This window comes from Magnolia sinica, chromosome 1 (genome assembly GCF_029962835.1).
Source record: "Magnolia sinica isolate HGM2019 chromosome 1, MsV1, whole genome shotgun sequence".
NCBI lineage: Eukaryota > Viridiplantae > Streptophyta > Magnoliopsida > Magnoliales > Magnoliaceae > Magnolia > Magnolia sinica.
This window is the reverse complement of record NC_080573.1, coordinates 138,362,479-138,376,209: the sequence shown is the minus strand read 5'-3', so window position 1 is coordinate 138,376,209 and position 13,731 is coordinate 138,362,479. Positions and strand designations below refer to the sequence as shown.

The 13,731-nt window shown below is 40.4% G+C and overlaps 1 protein-coding gene across 1 annotated transcript; it reads right to left on the bottom strand.

Moving 5' to 3' along the window:
* Window positions 1-301: 301 nt before the first annotated feature.
* Window positions 302-3,500, bottom strand: LOC131221207 (cytochrome P450 93A3-like). The gene is made up of 2 exons (XM_058216423.1): window positions 2,589-3,500; window positions 302-1,140 (listed from the first exon to the last, which is right to left on the bottom strand). Exons 1-2 carry the CDS (start codon window positions 3,483-3,485, stop codon window positions 499-501), a joined length of 1,539 nt encoding a protein of 512 aa, XP_058072406.1. The 5' UTR covers window positions 3,486-3,500; the 3' UTR covers window positions 302-498.
* Between the last annotated feature and the right edge of the window lie 10,231 nt (window positions 3,501-13,731).

The following is a 13,731-nucleotide window of genomic DNA, read 5'->3' as shown; positions in this document are numbered from 1 at the left end:
TCGTAGTCAACCAAAATATCAGCAATCATTATCAATACAAGTAAAACAGTAATCATTACCTCTTTACAATCAAATACCATAGTATTTGGAAACCATACGGCCCTCATCAACATCACTGTTTTAAAAATGGGGTGTCTCTTCAATCACTGTTCCACTTTTACTCTCTCATATGATAGCCAATAATGGGATGGTTGTTATTTCTTGATCAGCATAATTTTACAAATATATTCCATCCACAACGTGTCCTACAATTTGGATGGTCAGATTGCCGTGATGAATGACACATCTAAGGAAGAGACTATCACAGGACTCTCTCTGGCCCATTTTATGCAAGGATCAGGATTCTTTATGTAAACGGACACAACAATCTATAACAACGGAAGAATCCGACGCAATGATATAACATATTACGTCAGCATTGATAATCTACAACGCAACACACAACATGAAAAAAGACTCCCATCTCGGCACGTGCCAATGACAATCCTTCACCGTTCATTATTCGACCAACGGCAATGGATCAAGACGGGCCACAGGAAGACAAATCAACGGTTGTGCCCGATAGAGGGTCAGTCCGGGCGCTTCCGACATGTCAATCGTCCCACCCTCTTTGCCATTGCCGTCCATCTTCAAATCAAAGCACTGGACCATGGCAGCGATCGTGGTCTCGATGAGTTGTAAAGCCAGTGTTGTGCCTGGGCAGCCCCTCCTGCCACTCCCAAACGGCAGAAAATGGTAATGTTGGCCCCTGAGGTCTATTTGGGTCCGTCCGTTTTCACCGATAAACCTCTCCGGATGGAAATCTAGCGGGTTTTCCCAGTGGTTGGGGTCCCTTCCAACGGCCCAGATGTTGATGAAGACCCCCGATTTAGCAGGGATGTCGTAGCCATTGATCTTGCAATCCTGGATCGATTCTCTAAGGATAATCGGGTCCGTTGGATGCAATCGAAGCGTTTCTTTGACGATTGCTTGCATGTAAGGAAGACTGAGAATGTCAGATTCTTGGACCAACCTATGCTTTCCGACGACCGAATCGATCTCATCCCTTGCTTTCTTTAAAACCCTTGGATTGTTAATGAGCTCTGCCAAGGTCCATTCCATCCCAAGGGCTGTTGTAGCAGTTCCCGCTGCAAAGATATCCTGCATCGTCGTTTAAACTTGTTGCACGTTAGTTTTCAGGCATTCATGACTTTGTTCCCCAATTTTAGAGCACATCTGAACTGTCCGTCTGGTGTATCTCATTGCAGATGGGCCATGATGTTCATTGATGATCTTGGTCATCTGATTAGTGGTAATTATCATACTCCCGAGCTGTGTGGGCCCACACATGATCTACATGCAGAACCTAAATCGTGAACTGTGATAAATCTCCTCCTGGTCACTATACATGCCAAGGATCATCCAGATTTAAAATTCAGTTAGGACAAACCAAAATGAGGAATGCATACGCATGTATTCACGTGATTTGGCCCACCTGAGTTTGGGTGTTTCCCTTTATCCTGGTGCGGAGCACCTCATGACTGGGCCGGCGGGATCCACGCAATATGGTAGCGCCACATGGGATGCGGAACTTTCTATGATGCCGGCCCTCTCCCCAATATATATATCCCATTGTTCCCTTTGGGGTGGCTCACGTGTAAGTACCTAACATCTAATTCTAGATGCACCAATTACAAACGTGACACACGTGAGGATCGCTCAGGTGGACGGGATCCGTTCATGTGGTGGTCCTCACTCTAGGCATTTCTTCGCCCAGCCACAAACGCACGGAGAAATGGCCAAAGAAAGTACAACCAACGGCCTACATTTACTGTGTACGTGTTTCTCCCATAATGAGTGGGCCCAACCGATCCTTAGGTGTTGGGACCATGGACCATTAGTAACCCTTAATGAATGCACCGGATCAGGCACATGCTTGCCTAATTTACACGCGCGGTGCGTTTTTGTTGTGAGCTTAAGTGGTGCGGCCATGGGCATCATAATAATGGGTAGAGAGATTCGGACTCGGAAAAGCCCTGTGGGCCTCATCATGATGTCTGTGTTATATCCACGCCGTTCGTCATTTTTTCTGCTCATTTCAGGACAGACCCAAATAAATGAAGCAGATCCAAAGCTTATGCCAACCACACCACAACAAGTAGTGGTGATAATGACTCCTACCGTTGAAATCTTCTTGTGACCCACTGTTAAATTTATTTTTCCATCCAACCTGTTCATAAGATGACAAAGACCTGGATGAATGGAAAACATAAATATCAGCTTGGTCCAAAACTTCTTATGTGGCCCCGACAAGTTTTCAATGATAGGCGTTCAATTCCTACTTTTTCGTGCGGTGTAGTCCGCTTGAGCATTGGATCTGCCTCATTTTTCTTTTTACGCCTTAAAATGGTTTGGCAAAGTGGATGGACAGCGTGGATATACATACACCATCGTGATGCCCATAGAGCTTGGACCAGTACGGAGCTCGGTACTGGAGGAATCACTACCGTATTCGAGTACGATTCCCATCTTTCATGGCCCCCACCAAGAGAACGATTCATGCTTGATGAGTATGAGACCCGATAAGGAACAATGGATACCAGCCTTACCCGAAAAAAAGCCTTGATGTGTTCCCTAGTTAGCTTCATGTCAGCACTCTCATCTTCGGATATCTCAAGCAAAATATCCATCAGATCCTTCACACTTTCACCTCTCTCCTTCTCCTTCTTTTCTTCATGTTCTCTAACAATCTCCTCCATTTTCTCATCAAACCTCTGATGAGTCACCTCCAATCTCTTCCCCAGCCCTTGCAAATCAATATAACGGAAAAACCCAATGTAATCCGCGATGTTGAATTCCATTTGCAGCTTCGACACGTCATTCACCAACATCCGAATCTCCTTCGCCTCGCCTTCATTCCCAGAACACCGCCGGCTCATCGACATCCTCCATATAACGTTGCCCACCATCAGCTTAAACTCTTCGCCGATATTCACCGACTTGTTGTCAGCTGAGGCTATCGACAGTAATTGCAAGAACCCATGTATCTCTTCTCGCTTTATGGGAAGGAAGTTCCCAAGGCTACGGCCACTTAGGAGCTCCGACATGCAGAGCTTCTTCATGAACTTCCAGTAGGGCCCGTAAGGTGCAAATGCGAAGCCATGACCACCATATCCGAGATATCGAGTCGCAATAGATTGCGGGCGAGATGCAAAGGCGAGCTCATGAGTACGGAGGAATTCTCTTGCTGCTTCTGGTGAGGAGACGATGATGTAAGGGACAGACCCGAGGCGGATACTGATGATCTCACCGTAACGCTTTGCAAGGTTGTAGAGAGCATGGTGGGGGCTCGAACCGAATAGGTGCATGTGTCCGATGACTGGTAAGGCTAGCGGACCCGGTGGATAGTGGCGGGTCTTGGCTCGGGTTTTGGAGAAGAAGTTTCGGGCTAGGAAGGTGGAGACGAGGGAAATAAGGAAAAGAATGGTGCAGGATAGAAGCTCCATTGCTATAATGCATTAGGTGCGTCGGTTTTGTGTGTGGAGGGCTCAACTTGGACATGGCCTTATTTATAAGGAGTGTTGAGTTTCAAAGGAGGATATGGGCCCTCATCAGAAGGACGGTGATCCAAACAGATCTTTGAGTATTGACTTTTCTTTTTCCTGTAGAGAGAGTTATTTCTGTTAACCGTCACAACTATTCAGTATAAGTTTAAATTTTAAATTTTAGTTAAATATCTGTCGTAACTATCTTATCCTTATTTACTTGTATCTTTCTGTATATATTAAATTTTTTAGTCATTTATGGATTATTTTATCTATTTTCATTCTTCTGAGTCAAATTTAACTTGTTCTTTTGACGTCTGTGGTATCTAATTATACCGGTTCATATTCTCCTTGCTACTGTTAATAAACTGTTGTCTTGTGATAATCATGTTTCAACGATGATTCTAGCTTTTCATTTTTAGGGTTGCATGTGAGCTAATTGAATATTTTATTGCTGTCATTCAAAATTCATATAATAAGAATGATGATGGTTACAATCACCCAAACAAAATAATATATAGGGCTCTCATGAGAGCTTATAAATGAAGATAAATGGGAAGTGGAATTGGCAATAAATGAATTGGTCGTAAATGGCTTATTCAATTGTGTTTGGTTGGGAGTTAATGAAATATATTTAAAATCTAAATATACCACTTGAATAAGAGTGAATGGGAGGAATTGGAAAGCATTCAAATTTTTTTATTCATTCACAAGAATATACTTGATATCTTAAATTAGTATACATATGTAATATGTAATAGAATAATTATAATAAACCCGTTGAAATATATCCTTTTGCCAAAAATGAAGAAATTTCGAACCTCGGATGTACCACAAACATAAAAATTACAAACAAGCAACTTATAATGTTTTTTAACCATTTATTTACATGATCACTAATGTTCAAATATTTTAAATCATTTTCTTAGTGTGATTTTAGTGATATGTAACTTATAATTGAATTATTTTATAGTATTATTAGTATGCCACGTATATAGTGTAATAGACTACTCCTACGACTTTCTAAAGGACTTCAAATAACTATTTCATCCTGTTTACTTACAAATCCTCTCCTAAATAGAATATTTCATCTATGGGTGATTTACTTATATTTCATTTTATTTTTATGCATTTAGTCACATCTAAACACACTTCAAATTCCATTTATTTCTATTTAGTTTCTCCGTTTACTCCATCAAAATGCCCCCCCTTAGAATAACTTATGCAAAATTGACTGTGCAAAACAAGCTTATTTGATTTGAAACTGCGGTAGAATGGGATATTTATTGCACACGCACTCACAAATCTATGAACAGAGAGGTCATCATCTCAAAATAGATTGGTTGAATAATCTTCTTATTTGATGAAATCTGGCCGTTGGTTACTCTCTCTTAACCGTCTAAGAATGCTATATTGCAAGTTTTGGTTTATTGTCCTGATCAATGGTACCATCTTAATTTCAGGGCATGCGAGACTCACATGCATCCCGAAATGAGACCGATGACTTCTTACTTTTCTGACCACACGTTTTTCTCCGAACGGGATTCGGTAGTGACCCCCGGTGTTGTGGGCCCCGCCATGACATGTGTTTTATCCACACCGTCCATCCAATTTTCCATCTAATTTTGAAGAATGAGCCCAAAAAGAACATAAAAATGAGGCTGATCCAATTCTAAAATGGGCCACATCATAGGAAGCAATGGTGATTGAACGCCTACCATTAAAAACTCTTGAAGACACAAAAGTTTTGGATCAAGATGATATTTGTGTTTTCCTTGATCATCTAGGCCTATATGACCTAATCAAAAGGATAGATTGCAAATAAACATTACGGTGGGCCTTAGGAAGTTTTTTATGGTGGGCGTTAATTCACCATTGTTTCCTGCAGCGTCGTTCACCTGATATTTGGATCCGCCTCATTTCATGAGTTATTTCCTAAAATGAGCTAGAAAAATAAATGGGACGGCATGGATAAAATACATCATGGTGGGAAGCGGATCGCGTACTGAGTAACTCAGTACGCTAAGCGTACTGAATAAACTCTATGGGCCCCATTGTCATTCACACATTGTATCCACTCCGTCCATATTTTTTAATCACATACTTTTAGGGTTTTCTACCAAAAATGGAGCATATCCAAACTCAAGTGGACCACACCACTGGAAACAGTGTGAATTGAACATCTACGTTGAAAACTTCTTGTGGGCAACCGAAGTTTTAGATCAAGCTGATATTTGTGTTTTCCCTTCATCCATGTCTTTCTGATCTTATGAACAGGTTGGATGAAAAATAAACATCACTGGGTTCCTAGAAAGTTTCCAAATGGTGGAAATCAATACTTCCACTTTTTCCTGTGGTATGGTCCACTTGAGCTTTGTATATGCATCAATTTTGGGTTGAACCCCTAAAATGATCTGGAAAATCGAATGGACGGCGTGGATAAACCAAATGCATTCACGGTGGGCCCAACAGAGTTTACTCAATACAATAAGAGCGTAGTGAGTAACTCAGTACGCAATCCGATTTCGTCATGGTGGGCCCTCAGAACCGACTAATACCAAGACCGACGGGTCGCTACGGAATACCAAGACCTACCGGTCTCTTTTTTCTTGTTTTCCAACGGACCACTGCATTCTAACGAAGCAGTGGAATGCTCAAGTGCATCCGGCGTTTTTAAACGTGGACGGTCCATCTTGGACGCGGATTAGCTGCTGACAGGTTGAGGAGTGAGACACGCTACTGAAGTGACTTCACCAAGTTACGTGGCTCCCACCATGATGTGTGTTGTATCCACACCGTCCATCCATTTGAAGAGATCATTTTAGGCCATGATCCAAAGAATGAGGAAGATCCGAATCTATAATGGACCCCACCACAGAAAATAGTGGAGAGAGTGATGCCCACCGTTGAAACCTTCTTAAGGTCCACTGTAATGCTTATTTGAGATCCAACCTGTTCATAAGTTAAAACAGACATTAACGAAGGGAAACACAAATATCAGCTTGATCGAAAACTTTTTGTGGCCCTTAGAATTTTTTTAATGGTGGCTTCACTCTCTCCACTGTTTTTTCTGTGGTGGGGTCCACCAGAGGTTTGTATCTGTCTCATTCTTTGACTTATGCCCTAAAATAGTCTCTTCAAATGGATGGACGGTGTGGATATAAAACATACATTATGGTGGGATCCACAGAACTTGATGACGTGACTCGCTACTACAACCTGTCAGATTGATGGCTGTACTTTTGTTCGTGGGTTTTTGTTTTCTAGGGCAATGGTTCGTATAGAAAGGTTTACTGGTACGCGTCCAAGGCCACTGTTTAAAGATGTGGGGCGAACCATGATGCGTGTGTGACATCACCCTAGCATCATTTGCGCCAGGTCATGCTTTAAACGGGACCCCAAAAATAAGGCCAGTACAAAACTCAAGTGGGCCACGCCACAGGGAGAAGTTGGGATAGAGATGCCTTATGCCTACCATTCAAACCTTCTCAGGGCCCACCACAGCTTTGGATCAAATTGATTTGGTTTTATCCTTCATCTTGATGGGATTCATCTTATTAATGGGTTGCATGGCATATAAAAATCGGGGTGGAAGGTCCCAATGGCGGGCGTCCCCATCCCCACTGCTCCCTGTGGTGGGCCCACGGATCTCCTTGTCATAGAACACTCAACCCCAAATGGGACGTGAATTTACAGGGATGTTGGGAGTGTTGTCAAATGTCTTCAATTTGATTAGAGCAGGACATGTTGATGCCATCAATATACCATTTAATCCCATCAAGTATCAATCGAGCCCATCGAGCGCCAGTCGATCCCATCGAGCGCCAGTCGGTCCCATTGAAAAAAATCTCAATTTATTTCAATTACTTACTAGACTGTTTTTAAGGTGCTACTCAATGCCACGAAGGAAGGCTTCGATCCCATTGAAGGGCCTTCGATGGTTGTCGATCCCATCGACAGAAGCCCTTGATTTTGCAGAATTGTGGGAATCGTTTCCTATTTTGGGTACGATACTATATATTGGTGTAATTGTGGGATTATATTAATCCTAAGTTATTTTAAGGAGGGTTAAACGTTTTGGGGGCATGGGAAGGTGAAAACGAGGGTTTTTTTAGCATTGAAAGTGATTCTATCTCTTATACTTTTGCTTTCATAGTAATTCGTTGTTATTTTTGCCATGTTTTTTCCCTACAAATATTTTTCTGCGTAAAATCATGTGTGCTTTTGTGATTGATTTGTTTATGTTTGCTTAATCTCATGTGATCCAAATTCATGATTTCCTTCCACGTATTACCAACAAGTGATATCAGAGCAACCTTGGAATTCGAGTTTGGACCGGCATCATGATGATTAAGAGATCAAACATGAATTATGAAACGAAGAAGTTTACCGGGAAAAAACAACTTTAAACTATGTAAGGTGAAGATGAGATGTATTCTAATTCAGCAAGGGTCGCAACTTGTACTCTTTGGTGTTGAGAAGCATCCAGCGTATATGAACGATGAAGAATGGTAAGAATTGGATGAAAGAAGAAAACTTCAGTCCAACTATATTTGGCGGACGATATCATTTACAGTGTCATATATCAAAATACCACGCTAGACTTTGTAATAAGTTAGATAGCTAGTACATGACAAAATCACTATCAAATCGTCTATACCCGAAGAATGAATTTTATAATTTGAAGATGACAGAGGGGTTGAATCTTAATGAACACATTAGCGCGTTTAATCAAATCCTTTATAAATTGATGAACGTGGAAGCGGAGATAGGCAAGGAAAATCAAGGCATAATTCTATTACACTCTCTTCCAGAGTCTTACGATAACTTCGTAGACACTGTGTCGCGGTAGAAAGACCATTGATGTTAAAACTCTCATATCAACCCTTCAGTTGAGGGTGTTGAGAAAGAATGACAGTAGTGCAGGTTCCTCCACGGATGCATTGATAGTTAGGAGAAGGAATTCAGAGCGAGAGAATGGTAATTCATTACGTTCACAATACAAGTCTAAGAGCTTAGGAAAGATAAAGTGTTAGAATTATGGAAGATAGACGCATATGAATAAGGATTGCAAAAATTCTAAAGCCCAAAAGGGAGATAAGGCAGATGAAGCGTTGAAAAATGACAATGCAGTAGAGTTGAGTAAGGATGTGGACACCAGTGATGTTCTAACCACATCCAATTCCAACTACCTTAGCAATGAATGGATTTTGGATATGAGAGCATTATACCACATGACCTCGCATCGGGATTATCACATATAAAGAACGTGATGGTGGCCAAGTGTTTATGAGCAATGATGTTGCCTAAGGTCATTGGAATTGGATCGCTGCACATTAAGATGTCTAATAGGATAGAACGCATCCTGACGGATGCCAGACGTGTTTCTGACCTATGGAAGAAGCTAATCTCTCTGTGAACTCTCGAGTAAATTAGGTGTAAGTTTACTGATTTTGATCATATCATGAAAGTTTCAAATGGTGCACTTATAGTGATGAAGGTACAACAGAATGTTAACCTTTACAGGTTGATCGAAAATATCATATCAGGTGGAGTTGCAGTGTTTGTAGACGTTTGTGGCATGCATGTCTAAACCACATGAGCGAGAGCAGTATGAAAGTACTCTCTGAACGTTCTTTGATTTCTGCATTTAAAAGCATTGATTCGAATATATGTGAGCATTGTATATTTAGTAAATAGTTAGGGTTATCTTTTAAGTCAGGAAAATTGTTAGCGAGGGTACTCTAGATTATGTGAATTTTGATCTATAGGAGCCTTCGCCCATTGTTTCTGGAAGAGTGTCATTATTCATTGCAACATTCATAGATGAGTATTCTATAAAGGTGTGTGTACTTTATAACATATAAGTTAGACATTTTTGTCACCTTTAAAGTGTGGAAGGCAATGGTGGAAAAACAGTCAGGGCGAAAGTTGAAAGTTTTGAGGACAAATAATAAAGGTAAATTCACTTCTAATGAACGTAATTAGTTTTGTAAAGATGAAATGATCGTAAGGCATAACACAGTCAGGCATACACCTGAGCAAAATGATGTAGCATAACGGATAAATTGGATGCTCTTAAAGAAAGCTCGAAACATTTTGAGCAACATTAGATTAGGCAATGAGCTATAGACTAAAATCGTTAGCACAGCTTGTTACTTAGTGAATTGGTCCCCATCTACGTTGATCGATTGTAAAATTTCAAAAGAAATGTAGAGTGTCATGATATTGATTAATCGAGGCTACAAGTTTTTGGTTACAATGCTTACACTCATGTACCATCAATTGAGAGAGATAAGCTAGACCAAATGACTAAGAAGTGTATCTTTGTTCGCTATAATGATAGTATGAAGGGATATAGGTTGTATGAGCAGGTCACACGGAAGATTATGATCGATCGTGATGTCAAGTTTGATGAGGATTCTTTGTTCTGTAAGGAAGAACACAAGGAATGGAAAAAATCAGCACTGATGAATATTGAAATTGATAAGGATAAAACACAGGCTGAAGCTGAGCGGCAACAAGCGGTATAAGAGCAGGTAGAGTAGCCACCTATGAGGAGAAATTCACCTAGACATCGCAAATTATCAGTGAAGTATAGGGATGACTTAAACATTACATTCGCCCTTATTACAAATAAAAGGGATCCATCCACCTTCCAAGAAGCATCGGATGACCCATATGTTGAGAAGTGGATGGCAGTGATGTAAGACGAGATGGGCTATTTATACAAGAATGAGACGTGGGAGCTAATAGAGCTTTTCGTTAGGCATAGAGTAATTGGGTTCAAGTAGATTTATAAGAAGAAACATGACATATACAAGGCAATGTTGGTAACAAAGGGGTATGCTCAGAAAGAATGTATCGACATCAGTGAAATATTCACGCCGGTTGTTAAGAAGATATCTATTAAGTTTGTGTTAGCGTTTGTTGTCCAATACAATCTTGAGTCACAACAGATAGATGTAAAGACTGCTTTCCTATATAGAGAATTGGAAGAGCATATCTACATGAAGCAACTAGAGGGGTTCGAAGAAAGTAAGTCAGAGAATAAGGTTTACAAGTTGAAAATGTCATTATACTGCCTTAAATAGTCGTCTAGGCAATGGTACAAGAAGTTTGATACTTTTATGATGTATAACGGTTTATCATGAGTGAATATTACCACTATGTCTACTATAAGATATTGAGTGAAGAATGATTTATTTTGTTGGCTTTATATGTTAATGATATGTTTATCACCAGTTAAAGCATGTCTAAGATCAATATATTGAAGACTCAGTTGTTAGAGACATTTGAAATGAAAGATTTGAGGGCTGTAAAAAAATTTCTCGGCATATACATATACAGAGATAGGGAGATGAACAGATTATAATTGTCTCAAGTAGAGTACCTTGAGAAGCTATTAATGATGTTTGGGATGAATGAGACTAAGTCAGTTAGCACACCCTATGTTGTTCACTTTAAGCTTTCTTAATAGCAACATCTTATTTCAGATTGAAAAAACAAGTTATGTCTCGTATACTTTATTCGAGCATAATTGGCAATTTGATGTATACCATGGTCTCTACAAGACCGGATATTTCACATACAATCGGTGTTGTGAGCAGATACATGTTAACCCCTGCCAAGAATCATTGTGAAGCCATGGAATGATTACTTCATTATCTACAAGGTACAATAGACTACGGCTTGAGATTTTAGAAATCAAAGGAAACACTTGTAAGCTATATTAATTTGGATTACGTAGGCAATGTGGACAACAGATAGAGCTGGGCATTTCATACCCGAACCGGTGGATCCGGCCCGATCAGACCCGATCCGACCCGATTCGAACAGAACCGATGGTCAGGATCAGTCAGGATCAGGCAGTGTAATCCAAATTCGAATTATTTTCGGGTCGAATCCGGATAGGCCCTGTTCCGACCCAACCCGATCCGGAACCCGATCCGATTGGATCCGATTCAGACCGACCCGATCCGGACCACATATATTTTTGTGTGTGGATATGTGTGTGTGTGTGTGTGTGTGTGTGTGTGTGTGTGTGTATATATCTTTTTACTTTTAGCTTTACGTTCGAGCGCCAAAAAATCCCGCCCAATTAACACTTTGGCCCGTCCCTATCACTCTATCTCTCTCCTTCTTTCTATATTTGTGATTCTCTCTCCATATTTGCTACTCTATTACTATTGAAGAAGAAGGTTCTGGAGCTTGGATTTACCTGCTGGAGAGAGATTTACAGAGAAGAAGGGAAAGAGAGACCCTGTTTTGATCGGGTACGAAGCGGATGGACTCAGGTACCGTTAGCATATTTTGTGGGTATGATCACAAGGTATGTGTTATATCCAAACCGTTAATCCAGTTGGCAAGCTCATTTTAAGGCTTGAGACAAAAAATAAGACAGATCTAACCATCAACTAGACCACACTGCAAAAACTAAGAGGTAGATTGAACGTCTACCATTGAAACCCTTTTTAGGGTAATAGAAGTTTTGGATCAATATGAAATTTATTTTTCCTCTAACCTTATGAAATATGTTTTTTCCAGGTACTTGTAACCTTATGGACAAATTGGATGTAAAATAAACGTTACGGTGGGCCTTACAAATTTTTTAACGGTGAAAATCATTATCTCCGCTGCTATTTATGGTGTGGTCCAGATTATCTTTGGATATGATTCATTTTTTGAACAATGCTCTAAAATGATATCTAAAAATAGATGAACGGTGTAGATATAGTATATACGTCACTGTGTGGCCATGTAATGCAGATCTCCTTTGAACCGTTCGTGCAACTCGGAGCTCGAGGAGCATCGGTGCTCATCTTCGCACGACACGTACCCTATAGCTGGTGCTAGGCTGCAGCTACAGACAGCAAGACAGCAATAATGACACTTAGCTGATGGTCGGTGCTCTGTGGGCCCCACCATGATGTACGTGTTTCATCCATTCCATTCATCCATTTTTACAGATCATTATAGGGCTTGATAAAAAAAAATTATAGGGATTTAAATCTTAGGTGGGCCACACCACAGAAAAACAATAATGAATGGATATTCACCATTAAAATCCTCAGAAGGTCCACTGTACTGTTTATTTGAAATCCAATCGGTTGATTTGGTCATAAAGACCCATATGAAGGGAAACAAAAAATATCAGCTTGATCCAAAACTTTTATTGCCCCCGAAACATTTTTAATGGTTAAAATTAATTCGACACTGTTTCCTGTAATGTGGTCCACTTAAGATTGAGATATACTTAATTTTTTTCTCATATCATAAAATGATATATAAAAATAGATGGACGGCATGGATGACTCACATACATCATGGTGGGCCCCACAGAACACCGACCACTAGCCATACAAAGCTTCTTGAAGAAGCTATTGCTGTGGTGTAAAGCTTCTTCAAGAAGCTATCTACCAAGCTTCTCCAGGAAGCTAACCAGTGTAAAGCTTCTTCAAGAAGCTATCTACAAAGCTTCTCAGTAAGCTAACCGTCCGATTTTTTCATACCGAGTAAATTATGTGGGCTTATCTTGGATCTCTTTTGGTTTATCCACACCGTTCATTAGTTTGTATCCGAACCTTACTTAATCCGATCCGGCTCGATTTTTCTGACCGAGTCGGACTCGGATCGATTCAAGCTGGCAGGAGTTTGGGTCTGTTCGAGTTAAATGACACGGATCCAGTCTCTAATCAGATCGAGTTCGGGTTGGGACCTATAAATTTTGAACCTGATCAAGTTGGACCAAATCCGTTCCGACTCGGTCCGATGCCCAGCTCTAACAACAGAAGGTCGACCTTCAATTACTCGTTTGTATTAGTGGATGGAGCAATCAGTTGAATGTCGACACTTTAGTCGGTGGTTTCTCTTTTCAAAATAGAAGCTGAGTATATGATAGTAACAGAGGCATTCAAGGAAGGTGTTTTCTACGTGGAATGATGAACGAACTCAGGCTTCAGTAGGAGGCCATGCCAGTTAATTGTGATGGCGAAAGTGCAATTAATTTGGCGAAGAATTCGGTTTAACATTCTAGAAATAAATATATTAATGTTTGTCACCATTTTATCCAACACGTGTTTGAAGAAAACAGTGTCACTTTAGAGAAAATTCACACGAGCATGAATTCGGCAGATATGCTGACAATGTAGTTCCCACTGAGAAGTTTCAATTCTGTTCGACTTCTCTAAATTTGACGAAAAATTGA

Excerpts from the sequence above, each read along its gene's own strand:
- LOC131221207 (XM_058216423.1), bottom strand. The coding sequence starts at position 3,485 with ATGGAGCTTCTATCCTGCACCATTCTTTTCCTTATTTCCCTCGTCTCC. Across the intron at positions 1,141-2,588 it reads ACATCAAGGCTTTTTTTCGG|GATATCTTTGCAGCGGGAAC; the intron begins GTAAGGCTGGTA and ends ACGACGATGCAG.